Below are 21,271 nucleotides of genomic sequence, written 5' to 3' on the forward strand. Positions count from 1 at the left end.
TTCTCATTGGCTTGCTAAGTGCTGGCTCTTAGCCGGTGGGTAGAATACCAAAGAGGCTAATCATATCCATAACATGTATTTCAGAGGGTAGCCACAGCTTAAGAGGTAAAGACGCAGTGAAAAAACTGTGAGTGAACTTTGGAGATGGAATTTACTGTACAGAGAGACTCTCCAAGCTGTTAGCATTGTCACGGTGCCATCGTCTCAGAAGCCAAACTGATCTGTGGTAAAGTGGACTGGAGTGGTAAAATGGCAAAAGTCTTTGGCAGTAAACAAGCCTAGACAGTCAGGTTTGCTCATTCTTAGTGTGTGTGTGTGTAATCTGTTATCGGTATCAATAAACAAAACATTATGTAATTATGTAACTCATTGTAACAAACAGGAAAGTTCTAAAAATGTACAGACTTTACATTCTCAAGAAGCCACATTTCCATGGAAAGTCCAGGGATTTATCAGTGTATTCTGTTATTGGACTTTTTCATACATTTTTCTCTAGGCTTGACATTTATACTTGTACGTGAATAAGCGCATTATTATTATTCGCCATTAATCTTGACAGAAAAAATTCTCTAAGATCATGGCTTAATTTTTTTTCTACTTTCCCTTAAGCATGCAGTGCAGAACAGCAGAGAATTTACAAATGAGGATAGTGTATATTTGCAGTAACAAATAGCCTGAATATTGACTGCTTAATTAGCATGCAGTAAGTAAACGATTGCTCAATAAATGTTGTATTTTTAATGATATTTCTAATATTGACTTAATGATCTTAAAAGTGAGCATAGGCTAATTGAATTATCCAGATTGCATGCTGATTAAAGCAAAAAACACTGCAGCTTATGAAGCAGCAAATTTTGTGCTTCCTCTGGTTTGTGAAACCTGGGATTTTGACAGTTTCCAGGAGGCATGTTTGTGAGTTCATGATATGCTTTTCTTTAATATTATTGAAAAGGACAGAAGATGATAAATATTTGCTTGAAATTGAATACTTACTGAATTACAAATGACTGGGGGAAGCTGTGGCCTGGTGGTTAGGGAACTGGGTGTGTAACCAGAAGGTTGCCGGTTCGATCCTCTGGCTGGCTGATCATGACTGAAGTGCCTTTAAGCAAGGCACTTAACCCTCAACTGCTCCTAGGGTGCCATGGCTAGGGCTGCCCACCGCTCCGGGCATGTGTGCTCACTGCCCCCTAGTGTTCACTTGTATGTAAATGTGTGTGTTTCACTGCATGGATTGGGTTAAATGCAGAGAACAAATCCCTCTGTGTTCACAGTGGCGAATAAAGTGTTTCTAATTTTAATTACAGTTTTTGTGTGTACAATTTAAGCAGTTTGTATTTTGTAACAGTGAAAAGTTTAATTGAACTCTCTACCCACACTAATAATGTCATCCTTGTGGAGAAATACAAAATAATTTAATAATAATATAAATGATATCCCAAAATATTCAGTTAAAATAAATCACTTTTATAAATCAGTCTCAGATTTCAGCCTGTTAAATGCAGTTAGAAAATTCGCTCTGTAAAATTCACTCTTAAACATCTGGGACAGAGATGTTTTGCAGAGAGCAGCAAATCACAGAAGAGATCGCAAAGAAGAGAGGATTTTGTCAGAGATTGGAAATTTCCACCACCTTCTCTGGATCCTGTGGTCATGCCACTCAGTGTAGTCTTTCACACCAGTCGCACCCGTTAGAAAATGCTTGTGGAATTAAGATTTCCACATTAAGTACTGCTCCCAAACTGCTGTAAATTTTAAAAAATCAGATGTAACAATAGCAAATGTAGTTACAATACCATAGTTTTTATCAGGCAAAGTAGCAGCAGCTGTCAAAGCAAACATATGGCTCACAATACGTGCCTCAGGAAATTGCAAATCAGATTGGCTGAAATGATCTAAATAAATGTTCTGAATTCAGTCATGCATCTCTTTCCATTACATCTTGTCTTTTGTTGATATTGACACAAACAGAATGAGTAGTGGACAATATACAAAAAAACAAATAAATGGGATATTTGTCCAACAGAAGTGCAGATCTTTTAGTGTAGTTCTCATTGGTAGTGACAACCTTAATGTTTATGTGTGGAAAAAGGCTGTAGCTTCATACGTTTTGAGCTGTACAGTGTTCCACTAGCTTCTGACTGATGGTCTTCTTAAATGGGATCTATTATTGAAATGCCATCCTGTCACTTCACACTCCGGCATGGGCACTAAAGCTGAGAAACCTGTTCGCATCTGCCCTCATCCATTAGGCCTCTGCTCAGGGTAGTGTGTAGCGTGCAGGTGTGACGAAGGCAGCATACTAACGACAGTGAAGGCCCGTAATGTTCCCCCATAACACTGATGCCTCACTTGCTGGAACTTGATGTTCTAGCTCACCTTTTATACTCTGTGAAGCTTCTGAAAGCATCAAGAAAAGCTGTTATATTTGTTAGAGTTAATATATCTGCAGCATGTCTGCTTTAACCCTTAGACCTGTAGAGTAAACACACTTGTTTAAATATAATATTTATCATTACATTATTAATTCTACAGTGAGTTACATTAACATTTGACTGTAATGTTCATGATAGGAATGAGTTGGCACATTTTCCCAGAAAATTGACAGACATTGCAAGGTGTAAATAATTGTTTGCTCATTCTGCAGTAAAGCATCCAGCAATTTCTCATCTTATTTTTTAAATTGTTCTGAAATAAAATGTCCTTTGTACCATGCAAACACAAATGTGGTATTAATGTAAAGTTTAGAATCTGAACTTTGGACGGCCAGTCTATATATATCTGTATTGATTTATTTGTAACTTTTGATGAAGTTCCCTTCAGCTTGTATAAATCTGACAAAATTATTGTAAAATTAATCATTTTTCATTCAATCATCTCTAACCGCTTATCCAGTTCAGTGTCGTGGTGGGTCCGGAGCCTACCCGGAATCATTGGGCGGGAACACACCTTGGAGGGGGTGCCAGTCCTTCATAGGGCAACACACACACACACACAGACACTTTTGAGTCACCAATCCACGTACCAAGATGTGCTTTTGGACCATGGGAGGAAACCCACGCGGACACTGGGAGAACACACGAAACTCCTCACAGACACCGGGAGCGGGACTATCTATACTAGTGACTGCCACACTACCTGCTGCACCACCTACTGCCACCCTAATACTTTTTTTTTTTTTTTTTTTTGATGATAAACAGATGTTAATTATATATATATATATATTATATATATAAGGTGTGTGTGTGTGTGTTAGATATATATAAATTTGCCATTGTTAGATGACACTCATATATCAAATGAATGCAGTGGCAGAACTGAGACATCAGGTTTAGGAAAGAAGGGCAAATGACATCATAGAAATGTTTGAATTGTGCAGCCAGTATTTGTAAGTGGTTTACTCCATTTTATCTGTTTTTTTTTTCTCCACAGATTCATCTGGAGGCTTAAATTCATCCCCCTCTCAGCCTCCCCCTATGAGCTCCATGATGGGCCACCCATCGGTCATCAGCTCCTCACGACCCCATCCCTCAGTCATGGGCCCACTGGGTTCTCCAGTCAATGGTCTGGCCTCTCCTTACCCAGTGATCACATCCTCCATAGGCTCTCCATCCGTCTCCCTGCCCTCCACACCCGGCATGGGCTTTAGCACACTTAGCAGCCCACAGGTAAATCCCACAAAACACACACACACACACACACGTACACAGATCTGGAGTCTGATTCCACTCTGTCAGTACTGAGCTGTGCCAGTAGAGAGAAGGAGGCAGTGCTAGTCTAAAAGCAGCTTAGTCTCAGAACTAAGCGGATATCACATTAGTGGCTTAAATGGCAGGGACAGAGTAGTCTTAGTTAACCCTTTGAATTCTACCATTATTGCTGTCGTCTTCCTGTCTGACTTAAATGTAATCTCATAATTAAATAATTAATTTTCTAGTTAAGTGATAAATGTATTTACAGCATTTTAGATGCAGTTTGCCATGGTGTGTGCTTTTTTCATTTGTTATGATGTATTTTTATATGGCCTTTGGTCTTTTGACCTTATAAAAGACTGAAAGGGAATAGACAAATTTTGATAAATTATCTTCTACCTACAGCCTGAATTTGATTTAAAATTTCAACCGAAATATCTACATTTTTACAGTTGAGACAAGTGATGAATAACTGAGTAAGAACAGATCCTGCATTTTCCAGCTCTGTTCCAGTTTCTTACAGCCAAATTGCCCACTGTCAGATTGGTTTTATTAGTCAAACTAAGTAATAAAAGCACAGGCCTGGAGAGTGCTTCTGATAATGAAGGTGCATTCGTTTATTCATTCATTCATTGTAATCGCTTGTCGTGTTCAGGGTCAGGATGGGTCTGGTGCCTACCCAGAATTACTGGGTGCAAGGGAGAAACAGGGCGACAGTCCATCATAGGACATTGCACACTCACACATTCACTCACATACTCAACCCTATGGACACTTTTGCCAGTCCACCTATTAAGGTGTGTTTTTGGACTATGGAAGGAAACCAGAGTTTCACCCTAGTAAAGAAGGTGCTGTAGGAAATTTGTGTACCAGAACTTGCACAAGAAATTATGCTCTGTGGCTCAGATTATTTTAATCGTAAAACTGTAACCAAGTACATTCATTCAATCATTCATTGTCTGTAACCGCTTATCTAGGTCAGGGTTGCTGTGGGTCTGGAGCCTACTCTGAATCACTGAGTGCAAGGCAGGAACATACCCTGGAGGGGGCGCCAGTCCTTCACAGGGCAACACACACACACATTTACTCACACACTCACACCTATGGACACCCTTGAGAAGCCAATCCACCTACCAACGTGTGTTTTTGGACTATGGGAGGAAACCAGAGTTTTACCCTGGTAATGAAGGTGCTGTATGAAATGTTACCAGAATTTGCACAAGAAATGGTTATTTACATCGTAAAACTGTAACCAAGTACAGGAAAATCTAAATAATACTTATGGCTTATTGATAGTAACAGTCTACTGATTCCATTTGTAAGCCTTTAACCAAATGTACAAAGAGATGTTTGTAGTCATGGACTTGGGCGGGAGTTGGAGTTCAGGTCTAGTTTGAGAAGTCCTATTCAGAGAGTGAGTGGATATTGTATTAGTGGCTTCAGTCGCGGGATCCTTGAAACAGCTGAGGAGGCCTTCCTTGACATTCCTTCAAAGGCAGCACTTTCTCCCCTGAGCAATATTTTGTCTCTAACTGATCTTCTAAGTCTTGACTCTCCACATGCCCTGGGGGTAGAAAGGTCTGTTTTTTTTCTGTCAGATGTTTAGTGGATTATCTGAGTAAATCAGACATAGAAGCTTTAACAAAAGAAGAAACATACATAGTTTGAATTTCTGGTTCATTAGATGCTCTCCTGTTATGACAGTAACATCTCTTTTGTGACTTTATTTTTTTTTTTAAATCAAACAATTATTTTAACAAACTAAAATTACTTTGTCACATAGTCATACACATGAGGCTATAATACTGGACATAGTTTTTCCCACACTGCCTTTCTCCTGCTCTTTTCACTTCATGTCATGTCCACAGCTTGTGAACAGTTTTGAAAGCTGGGTGCTGAGAGGCATCCTTGCTCTACACTATGGACTATAAATCCCTTCAGGCACCATGCTCAGAATAAACTACACCTCCGACAGCTAACAGCCATGTGACCAGTGACCTAGGAATTTGGTGGGGAAGTATATGCCGTATGCATTACATCATACATTGATGAAGGTTTATATGACCTCAGATCTGTATGAAGTGTGCCCAGGCAAAGATATATTATATGTGTAAAGAGTGCCTTTACATGTATCATTTACAGGTATTACATATGCACTATTAACTGGAGAAATTTGGTTGAAAGTTGAAAAACGTCATTCAGTTCCATTTTTGTGTTTAAGAGTTAATTATTTTTTTGACATTTATGAACTTATTGTATGTAATAAACAAAAATGTTTTTAAATTTTTATAATTTTCTAACATCACATCAATTAACAATGGGGAAGCACATTACTGGGGATAAATGGGGAAATTATTTTATTAGACTTTTTTATTTTATTTGATAATTTATCGTCCAATTTTGAGCTCTCTGGGACATGTGTAGTCACTAGTGATGGGAATGTACCTTGTTTTACACACACACTAATACAGGAATGTGTATAATGCCACCTCAGAATCAGTTATTATTAGCAATAATTATACAGCTAAAATCTCAGATAAATTACATGATTTTCTCGATATTGGAATGTTTCATATTCTGACAGAAGATGCTTGGCTTACATTATTAATATATTAATTTTAATTATCATCTTTTTTGTTTGATGCTGTAGACACACACATGCACACAATCTGAAGAGAATGAACCTCCAGCCTCTTAATTTAAGGCCTGACCATTTGAAGGTTGAGTCATAGTCAGCCATGGTTGAGTGAGCTGAGTGAGCTGAGTGAGATACACACACACACACACACACACACACACACACACACACACACACACACAAATAGAAAATAATATATTTGTGTTTTTTTAGTATATTGTAATTTTCTATTTGTATATATATATATATATATATATATATATATATATATATATTAATTATAATTATTTAAACTATAATATTATAATGTGTAATATATTAATACATTGTTGTTTTTATGTGCATGTGTGTCAGAATGTACCTCCCAGCTCTTTGTGGGGACAACTAATCCTCCATAGCACGGATAATTATTGTTATTCCGATGATATAGGGACATTTGGAAGAGAATAACTTGTTAGTAAGATGTGTTTATTTAAGATGCATTTAATTGTTTATATTAAAAACAAAATATCTTATGCAGACACAATTTTTGCAGTGAGTCTTGAAAATGTCAGTGTTTTAAAAAAAAAAAAAAAAAAAAAAAAAAAAAAAAAAAAAAAAAAACCCTATTAACATTTAATTTTAATACACGTCTCACTCTGTGTATAAGATCTCACTAAGTTCCTGAGTGTCTTCATGCATACACACACACACACACACACACACACACACAACACATGTGGTGTATCTTATAATATTTTAATTGATTTAAATTGTCTTTACCTATACAGCTTCTACTGTATATGGTAGAGTGTAGTTTGTATAATTTATAAAGATTATGCTGATCAGTATTTTTAATTTAGAGCTTTCATCAACATTCGGTTTTGGAATGTTGTCCACACACACACACACACACACACACACACACACACAGCCGACGTGTAAGACATGAGGTGAAAGCAGAGCTGGCAGTGGAGGCATAAATCATGATGCTGATGAAATGATTTGACACACTTTTCTGTGTGGGTCATGTGTTAAACACCTGCCCTCTGCTGATTTCGTTTGGTAGAACACATTCTAAAAACATAGGAAATGGAGAGCTGTGTGTTCCCAAGAATTAATCTGCAAAATTTTATATAATAATTGATAGTTTTTACAGTTTTAAAATTTGCAAGAACGGTGTGGAGGTGGTTTGTACTCCTTGGCGTACATGTGCAAACTGGAGTGGAGTTTTATCACCTGTACAGTGTTTGTGAAAAGACTGCACCACCTGTACTTTAAGAGGAAACTGAGATCCTTTTTGGTGTGTGCAAATCTCATATAGATATTTCTGCCTGCCTGTGGTTGCTAGTGCCTTTTTCTGTGTTGTGTACTGCGGTAACAGGAGTTAAGCTGGACTCTGGAGATTGTGATAGAACGACTCGAAAAGCTGCTTGAGAGTATGGACAATACATCACAACCCCTGCATACAACATTGAAAAAATGGAGAACACATTCTGCAGATTCTTTTCATACCATTGCATTAAGACTCTATATTAAGTCTTCTTATACATGGAAGCTACTGTTCTTCTGCTGTCTGAACTATCTAAACTAAGACGCTCCATGCTTTCAGTGTTGTTACTGGACGTGCTACTGTTATAATGCTCATTTTAATTCTACACCTTTGACTGTACACTGATTACTGTGGCTTTGGTAATAATCCCTTGACAACTCACATCCTCATGGCTCTAGTAGTGCAGTATCTACTGACGCTGATCTTGTAAATATCATGTATGTATTTTATATATGTATACGGATATATCTTGCTCTAATAATTTAGCTTCTAATGATTTTTAGCCCTTTGTCTGCTCTTGAGCATTACATATACTACTGTGATGCTGCAGGTTTCCTTCAGTATCAGTAAATTCTTATGTAAATTTCTCTCTTTCTTAAAGTCATCTCTTTACTTCTACAATCCCAATGGGCAGATATTTTTCAAGCAACTGAACAAATAAATAAATAAATTTCTGTTTCAACATATGAAGTGTTGTCTTTGTCTTTGTAAATAGGGGGTATATTATAATATATTGAAATAATTTGCACATCATGGCATTCTGCTTTACTTATGTTTTGCCCACTTCCCTGGAAATGATATTTGTACTTTAATCAATCTTACAATTACATATTGTTGTCCTGTTGCTCTGCATATTTTGGTAGCACCCTTTCACTCTGTTCATCAGAAGTCAGGACCCCCACCAGATTGTTACTACTGGACTGAGAACACAACCAAAACTATCCAGTGTCCACTGATGGACTATAGAACAACCATCACAAAGTGTGCAGCAAGAGATGAGCTCATGTCTTTACATCTACAACTTGGACACGGACCAGCGAGGTAGGTGTGTCTAAAAGAGTGGACACCGAGTGGCCACAGTGTTTAAAAACTCCAGCAGCACTGCTTTGTCTGATCCACTCTTAGAATGATCCACTGCTCAAATCATGCCTGCTCTGTGGGGGTCCTGACCAGTGAACAACAAGCCGAAAGGAGGGTACCATATAATGCAGAGGAACAAATGGACTGCAGTCTGTAATTGTAGAATTACTAAGCACACCTATAAAGAGAGTAGAGCAGATAAAATGACTTTAAGAAATCTGGTGACTTAAAATGTTACAACAGTTTGGTGTGTCTGCTTCCACATACAGAGCATTGATGAAAATCAGCAATGTGTTTGTGGAACATATAGTGTAATATGCGTAGGAGAATTTAGCATGAACCTGACATGACATCAATCTCTCTCTTTCTTCTCTCTCTCACTCTCTGCCTCTCTGCAGATGAACTCTCTGAGCAGTGTGAGTAGTTCAGAAGATGTTAAACCACCTCCTGGTCTACCACCTCTTGGCAACATGAACAACAGCTACCAGTGCAACAGCCCTGGATCTATGTCCAAACACATCTGTGCCATCTGTGGAGACCGCTCCTCAGGTTGTTATCACAAATTATTGTAAATGATAGTTTCACTCAGAAAAGCTTCTAATTTTATATATATATCTCCAGTATAGTAATATTATTGGAAAAAAATAATCATTTTCAGTGGAAGTCGATGTAAATCAATTTTATTCCGAGTACATTTTGGAGAATTCTGTTGCTTCATTCATCATGAAAGATTCACACAATGTGAAGGACAGCTGCTGTGGAAAAATAATACAGAAAAAAACTAAATGAATAACAATTTTCTTTCATTTGGACAGTGACAACTTGCTAGGCTATCATTGTAATTAAGAACTTGTTCTTCATCACTTGCTTGGTTAAAATAAATTTTAAAAATACAATATGTGCATATTGCATTTTTGAATCAGTGTTTTTAGTATCTAAATTAATGTAGTTGCTGATAACTCTATAAATGAGAGTAATATAACCTGTAACAAGGAAATGATAATATATTAATGATAGATATCCAGAATGCATTCAGAGTTGAGTTTTGTTGAGCTTTGTGTTATTATCGGCACAAATAACACTGATCAACTGTTATGTAACCATTGTGTGAGGCCTGTGTAAAATGATATTCACTATTGTTTTTTGCTGTTGTATATGACACTGTGGACTCATTGTTCTCTGTTTAGGGATGTGGTTTATGGACGATTGTTTGTGGTTTTTGGCTGCTTGTGAATTTAGGAAAACACTATGGTGTGTACAGCTGTGAAGGGTGTAAAGGCTTCTTCAAGAGAACAATCCGGAAAGACTTGACCTACACATGTAGAGACAGTAAGGAGTGCCTGATCGACAAGCGCCAGCGCAACCGCTGCCAATACTGCCGCTACCAGAAGTGCCTGGCTATGGGCATGAAGAGGGAAGGTGGGTTTGAGTGTGTATACATGGTATAAAAACATTTTGGCACTCCCAGTCAAATTCCAGGTTTTGTGGAAATTCAAAGCACATTTCTAACATAAATTCTTTATAGAGAGCACATTTCTAGCACAGATCCTCTACAGAGAGAACATTTCTAGCATATACACTGTACAGAGAATACACTTGAGAACACCGGTGCATAAGTGATGAATCTAAAATAAATAAATTTACTTATTTAAAATTAATAAAACATGTGGCTTGTGCAAAATCTATTGCAATTTTTTTTTCATGTGTTAACCGCCATGAAAAAATGAAATTAGAAAATTGCCATATTTATATTGATATTCATCAATCAATCAATCAAATTTTATTTATATAGCGCTTTTCATAACAAAAAGTCGTCACAAAGCAGCTTTAAAGAGATCCGGGTCCAAGCCTCCTATGAGCAGGGGCAAATCATCCTTAGCACACGAGGAAGAAACCTTCGAAGGAAGCAAGACTCATACGGGGAACCCATCCTCCTCTGGTCGACACCGGAGACACAACAGAGAACAGAAGTAAAAGTGAAATGATGACAGATGAAGGGGTTATAGTAATATAAATGTAGTATATTAGTGATGTATGAGTCTGATGAAGGAGAAGGTGATCAGGGATTCTGTGTGAGTTAAAATTAGGTGCAGAGTTAATCTGAGATAAAACAGCATGGCCAAGCATGATATTGTAGATGAGACAAGGCCAGGATCTTGTACAGGACACACAGGGGCTGGATCAGGGCAACACCTGGAGAGCAGCAGGACATCACAAAGCATGAGAGAGAGACAGGAGAAAGAAAATCAGACAAAGGGAACAAATAAAAATGCAGAGGTTAGTAGGGTCATGGTAAAGAACCTGCGAAAAAAGCTTCCACGGGTCAGGCAAGAGAACCCAGCGACAGACAGCGTGTTGGCGGTTACTAGAAAGCCAACTAAAAATGCTGTAGCTATGGTAGTATGACAGGGTTAATACAGAACAGTGATAATATGAAAACCAGCCCGAACACCAATAGAGAAGAAGTAACCTGAAAGTGAATGATTAACCAAAAGCTTGTTTGAAAAGGTAGGTTTTTAATCTAGATTTAAAGATTGAGAATGTGTCTGAGCCCCGAACAGTAACCGGAAGGCTATTCCAGAGTTGAGGAGCTTTGTGAGAAAAGGCTCTTCCTCCTGCAGTGTTTTTCTTAAAGCGAGGAACAAATAGTAGACGGGCATCCTGTGAACGATGTTTACGTGACGGGGGATAAGGTATGAGAAGTTCAGTAAGATACTGCGGGCCTAAACCATTTAGAGATTTATAAGCTAAGAGGAATATTTTATAGTCAGTGCGAAATTTTACAGGTAGCCAGTGTAGGGACGAGAGAACTGGGGTGATATGTTCGAATTTTCTAGCTCTAGTGAGCACCCTGGCTGCTGCATTTTGAACTAACTGAAGCTTGTGTAACGCTTTGCACGAGCTCCCTACCAGGAGCGCATTGCAGCAGTCTAGACGTGAAGTTATAAAAGCATGCACTAGTTTCTCTGCATCTTTTAAGGATAAAATATGCTGAATTTTGGCAATATTGCGTAGGTGGAAGAAGGCGGTTTTGACTGTATTGGATATGTGGATATCAAATGTGAGAGTCGAATCAAAGGCTACCCTTAAGTTTATAATGATGGTATTGTGTTTTACTGTTGAATTATCAAGATTAATAACAGCATTTCTGAGTGAATGTATCTGAGTATCTGTACCTAGTAACAAGACTTCAGTTTTATCAGAATTTAACATGAGAAAATTTTGCATCATCCAGTCTTTAATTTCAGTTAGACATTCTTGTATTTTACGTAGACAAGCAACCTCATTAGGTTTGGATGATATAAACAGTCGTGTGTCATCAGCATAATAGTGGAATTGAATCCCATGCTTACAGATTAGTCTACCCAATGGCAGCATGTAGAGTGTGAACAATACAGGGCCAAGCACTGATCCTTGTGGAACACCATATTTAACTAAAGTATGATTAGAGGATTTATTATTCAGATAAACAAATTGATAATGATCAGATAAATAAGATCTGAACCAAGAGAGGGCAGATCCTTTTATTCCTACCAGATTTTCCAGCCTATCAAGAAGCATCACATGATCTATGGTATCAAACGCTGCACTAAGGTCAAGCAGCACCAGAATAGAGATATAGCCCTTATATTGCGAAAGGAGTAAGTCATTAGTTACTCTTGTTAGAGCCGTTTCTGTGCTGTGATTTGGTCTAAATCCAGACTGAAAAATGTCATGAATGTCATTGTTTTGTAGATAAGAGCACAACTGCTGTGACACGACTTTTTCTAGAATTTTAGCAATAAAAGGGAGGTTTGATATTGGCCTGTAGTTTGCGAGTACAAGAGGGTCAAGATTGGGTTTTTTAATAATTGGTTTGATTACCGCTAGTTTCAGAGGTTTTGGTACATATCCAATGTTGAGGGATGAGTTTATTATTGTGAGCAATGGTCTAATGACTTTAGGTAAAATTTGTTTAAATAATTGTGTTGGTACAGGATCCAGTAAGCATGAAGTTGATTTAGATGAGCTAATTAAACTAAGCAAGTCATTTTCATCGACAGAATTCAAGTAGTCTAAGTGCACCTCAGAGCTGGCGGGGGGTTCATCAAAAGCCGATGTGACTTTGGACTGATTTTAGATTTTGAAACGAATGCAATCAGTTTTATCATTAAAAAACCTCATAAAGTCATTACTACAGAAATCAGAGGGGACAATGGGGTTGATTTCCTTTTTGTTGCCAATTAGATTTGATACAGTGCTAAAAAGGAATCTAGGGTTGTCTTTGTTGTTTTCTATAAGGGAAGAGATGTACTGTGATTTAGCTTTAGATAAGGCATGTTTGTAGTCGGTGAGGCTGTGCTGCCATGCAATTCGGAAACGTTCTAGTTTTGTGTGTCTCCATTTACATTCATGGTTACGAGCAGCCAGTTTTAAGGCACGCGTGCTATCACTGTACCATGGAGCAAGCCTTTTCTCTCTAAATTGTTTGGTCTTGACTGGTGCAACACTATCTAGGTTTGTACACAATAAGTGTTGTAGGTTGTTTGTAATGAGCTCAAGGTCATTTGGACGAGTTGGAAAAGAAATGGTGGTAAGGTCTGGAAGGTTGTTGATAAAATCACCAACTGTTGAGGATGTTATAGTGCGCTTTGTAATATAGCGTGGCTGTGGACAAATACCAAAGTTTAACGCAATTTCATATGTGATTAGATGGTGATGTCTTATTAATTTATTTTTTTTAAAAATTGACAGAAGATGCCATTTGACCATGGGTGTACAACTATATTAATTGGTTTTCAGATTTGGGTCTTTCAAATGTTTGAATACTATAAAAATATCCATAAAAATAAGCACATGAAGTTGCATTATACAAGCATATTTGGTCCTGTATATTATGTGTTGTTTTTAACCTCTTTGCATATGTGTGTCCAGCGGTTCAGGAGGAGAGGCAGCGTGGGAAGGAGAAGAGTGATACTGAAGTGGAGTCCACAAGCAGTTTTAATGAAGAGATGCCAGTGGAGAAAATCCTGGATGCAGAGCTTGCAGTGGAACCCAAAACTGAAACACAGACAGACGGCAGCCCTGGAAATTCTGTAAGCACTAGTATAGTGTAAATTTAATCTGCTGTAGTTTTCATAGAGAAGTGCATATGTAGTTAAGAAGCAGAATTCATTGTTTTGCGGTGGCAGCAGGCAAGTAGGGTAATTCAGCCTTCTCAATCTCCAGCAACAGCTCCTAGCTCCCCCTGGGGATCTCAAGGCATTCCTTAGCCAGTTGTGGGATATAATAACTCCATCTGGTGCTGGGTCTGAAGGGTTGTTCTTTTTTTTTTTTTTTTTTTTTTTTTTTTTTTTTTTAAATTAGTGGGCATACTGTAAATGTTTGTTCACACAAAACGTCATGTACATCCCAATCAGATTTGTGGCCACACACATTTGCACATACAAAGAATTTATCTTAGTTTACACAGTGCAGTGATTATATCTAAGCAGATATATTTTTTTTAATTCTGGAACAGGCACAGATGTGTACAAACAAAATACCAACATGGCACTGTTTTTCACCTATTCAATTTGAGAAATATAAAATGTAGTTCTTTCATTGTCTTTAACCACTTAGCCAGTTTAGGGTCGCGGTGTGTCCAGAGCCTACCTGAGCACAAGGCGGAAAGAAATACAAAATTCAATTCTAAATAATTAGCATTACATGTACATAAAACCAGCTTGTTCTTGGATTTGAATGTGCTGTTAGTGCCATACACCTACATCGATCATAACATTATGACCTTGTTCCAGTGTGGTCAGTGAAGCTGAGAGAATGGACATTTAGAAACAAGATTGTGGTCATAATGTTATGGTTGATCTGTGTATAATTACACACAGCTAATCTAAATTTTGAAGATTAAATCAGCTTTAATAAAAGGTTTATATGCAATGCTTAAGGCACTTATAAAATTACATTACTAGTCTGCTCATTAAAGACTTGACCGAGATTATTCTCTATGACCAGCTTTTTAACAGGTTATTACCTCTTACTTAATGTATATTTGCAGACATTAATTGTTAACACACATTATAATAATATTCCCCAAGGCTTTTCTTAAACAGATATCATCTTGAAAATATTTTTCATTCATCCCCAGGATGGTGTTAGTCCGGAGCTCTGGTCAAGTCTTGTCATTACTCAAAAGGGGAAGCAAAGTTCATAAGCATTCCCTTAAAAACACAGTGGCATATATGCCTTGAATTACACTTTTTTACATTGTGTTTTTATTTATTCTAGCAAGTGTTTTATCATGTTCCTATTTTTAGATTTTAACCTGTAGATTTAAAATTAAAAGTCTATGAAATTAAATATTTATTTATACAGTACACGTAAATTAGCTTCTCTCTCTCTCTCTTGTCAGACGAACGACCCAGTTACTAATATCTGCCAGGCAGCAGACAAGCAGCTCTTCACATTGGTCGAATGGGCAAAGAGGATACCACACTTCTCAGACCTGCCACTGGATGATCAGGTCATTCTACTGCGGGCAGGTAGGCCACACTTTCACTGTGATATGTGGACAGTGGTGAGTTAAGGTCTACAGTTAGGTTTTGCTCACACTGCAGGCTTGTTTCTTAATTTGAGTTTTAGACCGAGTGCCCACACTGAAAAGTACGAGGGACTGTATCCCACTGTGTTGTCGTTGGTTGACTGTAGTGAGATCTCCTCCTTCAGTAACACTGACCTCTGCTGGTTAGACATTTGATGAGCTCCACAGCACACCACACTACTTCACTAATGAAGAGGTTTGCTGTTGTTCACTTCAGGTTGGAATGAGCTGCTAATTGCCTCATTCTCACACCGCTCGGTGACAGTGAAAGATGGCATTCTGCTGGCCACGGGCCTTCACGTACACCGCAGCAGTGCCCACAGCGCTGGAGTGGGTTCCATTTTTGACAGGTAAGATGCTGCACCTCACACTTTTACTCTTTTTACACTTTTGACTAAATTTCCACCAGGGAAATGAAACTATACTCTAAAAACACTAAAGAAATGGTGTCAAATTTTTATTAATTTGACTGTCAAACATTATGGTGCTACGCTTTTAGGAATGTTAAAAATGCTGGTATTGCATCTTTTAATGAAGCTGGCTTTACTGTTCTATGGCTGTCTTTTCCTCCATCTTTGTGTTGTGATGTGATTGAACTGTATATGTATGTGTAATTCAAAATCCCATCCTTGCTCAACTGTTGAACTAATCATTCTGTACGTCTTTATTCAATCTTTGTGTGTTATTTAATTATTTTCCATGTAGCGTTACCAAAGGTGTGTTTTTGTATTTAACAGGGTGCTGACTGAGCTAGTGTCTAAGATGAAGGACATGCAGATGGATAAGACAGAGCTGGGCTGCCTGAGAGCCATTGTACTTTTCAATCCTGGTCAGTGGTGGCATGTTCTGTGTGAAGAAATGTTGATGAAAACCTGTAATGTGAAAGAGTCTTGGGCTGAAGCCAATATCCGATATTATGTGCATACATATCTACCAATGTCAATACAGATGACGGTGTACACGTTTATAAAATACAGAAACACACGATACCCCAGATTAATATTATTGACAAAGGTAACATTTATTTGCATAACATTTTAGCTTTTAACCAACTGTTGCAAATAATTTGACACAGATAAAATCCAGTGGACGTTTAGCAATGTAATGCTAACGTAAAGTCAGAGACAGTAGCTCATCTGTTGCTGCACAGATTGTGTTGGTCATTCTTTAATCCTTTGTTAGAGCCATTTTTGTTTTTTTGTAGAGTAAATTTGGATTTAATACTTCATTAAATTACTACATTATTTGTAACAGAATTTTGAGTTATATTTATAGTAAGCAACATTTTAGTAAATTTAGTGTATAAGAATTTAGAAATGTAATTGTTTGCAACATGGTGTTTTGACCGTCGTGCTACTTAATTTGGTCAGGAATTCATCTTTTGTTTTGTACAATTTTAAGTTCATATTAACAAGATACAAATAAAAAGAAAAGTTTTGGGTTCGAGACCTTTTATTTTCTGATATGTGTCGCGTGTAAAAGAACTTCGGGGTTTGAGGTTAGTGAGTTAGCACACTACACTCACAGGCCTTCATCAGTGGCCAAACAACAATGATGGCTGGATATTTTTTAGTTGGTGGACTGTTCTCAGTCCAGCAGTGACATTCAGCGATTCAGCACTTTATCTCAGCTCAGTGCAAGCATCAGTTTTAAGTTTCTGGAACTTTTAGCTACTACTTATCTGCAGCACTGTATGTGTGTATATATATATTGAATATAACTGTGTGCTGGTTCTGTTTTATTATTTTGAGATTCACTTGCGTTTTTATACACCTAAAAATGAGAAAACAGTAGCTTTAAATAAATCCTCGTCTACAAAAGCCTGTATTGTCAGTTTTCCGGGTTATAGACAGAGCTTTACCAGTCTGTGCTGAAAGTCAGTATTTGTGTCTGAGCATGTCTGATGCGTTTTCTCACAGATGCCAAGGGCCTGTCTAATCCAGCTGAAGTGGAGGGGCTCAGGGAGAAAGTCTACGCCTCTCTGGAGTCCTACACCAAGCAAAAATACCCTGACCAACCCGGCAGGTACGGCAACACGATGCCAAATTCACGCAAGACTCACTTCAGACAAACCTGACAGAGCACAGTTGTTTTTGTCCATTTATGATTTGACTTAACCACAGCCTCTAGGGTTTAAGCCAATGTCAGTTTGTCATTTAATTTTGTCACTGGAATTTCTTTTGATTATATCTCAGTGTTCTGCATGCTGAGACCTTTTAGCTGATTCCATATTGCTTTGGCAATGTTCTATTCAAGTGAATTTAATATTCAGCAGGGCAAGCCATGGTGTGACTGGTTTAACTAATCAATGAAATGTAACTGTTCAGTTAAACTAGACATAGTTTATTGTAACACACTGAATAATTCCTCTTTCAGTAATTGAAATGACTTAGTGAATTAAGTTGATTTAATGTGTATATATTTCAGGCACAGGCATCCAGCTGCACACACACACACACACAGTTTGCATTATATCTGTAGAAGGGCATTGTCGAAAGAGTGGGAGAGCACCAGAGAATTACTGATGCCAGGGACAGATGATTGGTTTTGGTTAATACCACTCCTACTCATCTCAGAAGTCATGGGTGGTAAAGAACACAGTTCCACTGTTCCGCAGCCCAGTTTGGTGAGGTGGTATGCCTCTCAAATACAGAGTTCACACTGAGATTGATGATCTTAGGCAAATGTACAGGTGTGTAATACATATCCGTGTATTATTATGTATAACGAAACCTGCTGCATCTGCTGTTAGTGTGGTTCATTAGAGTAAGTGTCAATGCTTCAAACAGACCAAGACTGTCTGGGCAGGTGAGTCTCTGTGAACTCTAGTGCAGTTTGTTTCAAGTATGAACACAAAATAAACACAATAAGGGATTTAAACAAACCTGTTTATTTTGCTGTTTTGACTCCTTTATCAATTCACCAGTTCTTGCTTTGTTTCTAGTTGGTAAAAGTACCATGTATCCGCAGGTTGCAGTCAAGTGATTTATTTAAAGTGTTTTGGTGTGGGTGCCATATTGGGGACAGACTGTCTGGTTTCAGAGGTTAACAGATGGGAAGGATGAATAAATTCATCTTAAACAGTTCCTCTCCCTGTACTGGAGCGGGTCTCACAACACTCAGAATCAAAGAAGCCCACTGCCTCTTTGCATTGGGGGTAAAGGATCCCACAGTGTTGCATAACGATGTGCAAGACTGTTATCTTTTGTTAGCCACATTAGCATTTTTGTGTCAGGATCCAATGGAAAACTTGTGACTGTGAGTGAATTTTTCATACAATATACAAGTAATCGTGTTATTTCACTCGTGTTTTGTTTGTGTAAAAGACTATAAGCACATGCCACATATTTTGTCTCATTATTTTCCCCATTTACAAGTTCTAATAATCTGATCCCACTTTCCCTGCGCTCTAAGAGAGTAACAGATATTTGGAGGAGGATGTTTTATTGCGAGTGTGTTTAATTTATTTGTCTGATTTGGCTTAAAGTTTAATAAAGTTATTCTCCTTCTCTGAAAGTGAGTTATAAGTGAGGGATGTTTCTACACCGCAGCAAATCCAAAGCTGAATCCCAAATGTCTCTTTCCATCCTCTGTAGGGCACAGTGTCGATCATGAAATTGTTTCTGTGCTCACATGGTGCATTGTATGACAAATTTTTTGTTGTTGTTTTTTTCTCTGTCAAATTAGTGTCTAATTACTGTCTGGGTGCAGTATAATGTAGGGAGTATGGTGCAATTTGGGAGGTCTACTGACTGAACAAAGTTCTGTTTAATAGCATGAAGTGGGTGAGAGATCCATACTTAGATTTCTTTTAACGTCTAAATGGGGGATGAAAAGTGTTCAAACAAAGTGTACAATACACATTGATATGGCTGCAGCTTGAAAAATATACATCATATGTGTTTCATGTCTTTTTTTTTTGCATCAGTTTTATGTAGTTGTTAGTGTGAGCACTAAACAGACTGATTTCTAAGGGCTGTCTACTAATCTTTGGAGATACAGTGTGGTCAGTGGGTCATTCTGACCTGTTCTGTCATTCTAATGTCATCCTTAAGAATAAGTGGGATTGTAAACGTGCCTGTCCATAAACAGTAATACTCCTCCTTGTGTGTTTTTGTAGGTTTGCTAAGCTCTTACTGCGTCTCCCTGCACTGCGCTCCATTGGTCTGAAATGTCTGGAGCATCTGTTCTTCTTCAAACTAATCGGAGACACACCCATAGACACCTTCCTCATGGAGATGCTGGAAGCACCCCACCAGATCACATGACAAAAGCCCCGCCCCCACTGCCATTACTTTTGTAAATACACCCATGTAATTGATATGACGATGAACTTGATTGAGGAGATGTAAGCTACGTATTTTGTACCAAGCACAAATTATTTACTGATGAAACATTTGTATGGGGGGGACGGGGACGGGGACAGGACAGCTCTCCAAGTACACTGTCAGAATGAATTTGAATAGATTTGTTTAAAAAAAAATCTCTTTGTAAATAGATAATTTCAGGTGTCCACTCAAAACGATGCAATAAAGAGCATTTATTTTATTCATGAAGGATGAAGTTTATCAAAGAAAAACAACCATAATTTCTTTAAAAAAAAAAAAAACCTGCAGTTTAGAATCCTGTCTGAATAAAATATTTAAATTTATTCTTTGTGTTTGTTTTCTTCTTTTCCTTACCCTGTGTTAAAAATTAATGCACCACTTTTGCGAGTGCACATCAGAACAACAAGCCCTATCCCAAACAGAGCCCCAAGGAATGTGGTGGTCCTCAATATTATACAGATCAACCATAATATTATGAAATCCTGCTTGTTCCTACACTCACTGTCCATACCCTTAGCTCCACTGACCATACAGGAATACTATGTAGCACTACAATTACACACTGTAGTCCACTTGTTGCTCTACATACGTTGTTTCCCCAGATTCAGCCTGAGGTCAGGACTCCACACATCAGGTATGATTTGGATGGTGGATCATTCTCAGCGCTGCAGTGACACTGATGTGGTGGTCATGGTGGTCTATTGTTGTGGTACGAGTGGATCAGACATAGCAGCGCACAACATTTTGTGTACAGTGTAACTTGTTGGTCCACCATGTACGTGTGTGTGTGTGTATATATATATATATATATAAAACAGTAAAGAGACAGTAGCTTATGTGTTGCTTTTTGTGTTGGTCTTTGTGTAGCCTTTAATCAGTAGTCAATAAATGCTGCCCAGAGGATGCTATTGGCTGGTGGACAATTCTCAGTCCAGCAGTGAGAGCCCTGCTGTGTCTGGTCCAGTCATACAATACAATGGAACTCACAATATCACACCACCACGCCAGTATCAGTGCAGCTCTAAGAATGATCCACCACCCATATCATGCCTGTCCTTTTGGGGTCCTGACCATTGAAGAGCATGTTGTCTGCCGTTGTAAATGTAAGTCATAAAGAATCGATGGATTCCGCTGAAAGGGAGCTGCGTCTTTTCTCGGTACTCATGAGTTACAGAGGTCTTCCAAATAATGTGAAGGGTCTTTTATATTTTCCTTCATCACACAGTGTTGGCCGCCAGATGGCGACACTGCTATGATAATATACATCACACACTCCGTATTCTTCCGCTACTACGGAGCTGTGTCCAAAGCAAACCACTTCAGTTCTGTATGGTCTCAACGGACTGTACGGGATTTTCGAACACTCAACCACGACTGTTGTTACTTTGATAAACACTTTGTGACACCTTTGTTACACTTTGTTACTATGCGGATTTGAGCGCAGCCAAAGCACTGAGAACAAAACACTGCTGTTGATGTACAGCCTACATTTAGATCTTTTATAATCCAAGTATTGGTGAAATAAATGCATTATGATTCGTTTATTAAAGACGTATTATTTTACTATATATTTATTAGGTATGTATCTGTGATATACACTACTCTATATAATCATGTGATCACTTTCTCTCTAAGCCCTGATGA

General features: G+C 38.1%; 1 protein-coding gene across 1 annotated transcript in view; it reads left to right on the plus strand.

Moving 5' to 3' along the window:
* rxrgb (retinoid X receptor, gamma b) overlaps window positions 1-19,923 on the plus strand; it is a 49,646-nt gene extending 29,723 nt beyond the window's left edge. Inside the window, exons 2-10 of the mRNA XM_066676301.1 lie at window positions 3,433-3,668; window positions 9,121-9,271; window positions 9,962-10,141; window positions 13,637-13,797; window positions 15,111-15,240; window positions 15,517-15,649; window positions 16,037-16,128; window positions 17,219-17,324; window positions 19,420-19,923. Of these exons, the coding sequence (XP_066532398.1) occupies window positions 3,433-3,668; window positions 9,121-9,271; window positions 9,962-10,141; window positions 13,637-13,797; window positions 15,111-15,240; window positions 15,517-15,649; window positions 16,037-16,128; window positions 17,219-17,324; window positions 19,420-19,567 (1,337 nt within the window). The 3' untranslated portion in view covers window positions 19,568-19,923. The remainder of the gene's footprint in view (window positions 1-3,432; window positions 3,669-9,120; window positions 9,272-9,961; window positions 10,142-13,636; window positions 13,798-15,110; window positions 15,241-15,516; window positions 15,650-16,036; window positions 16,129-17,218; window positions 17,325-19,419) is intronic.
* Window positions 19,924-21,271: the final 1,348 nt, after the last annotated feature.

This window comes from Hoplias malabaricus, chromosome 7, assembly GCF_029633855.1.
Source record: "Hoplias malabaricus isolate fHopMal1 chromosome 7, fHopMal1.hap1, whole genome shotgun sequence".
In the NCBI taxonomy this organism is placed as follows: domain Eukaryota; kingdom Metazoa; phylum Chordata; class Actinopteri; order Characiformes; family Erythrinidae; genus Hoplias; species Hoplias malabaricus.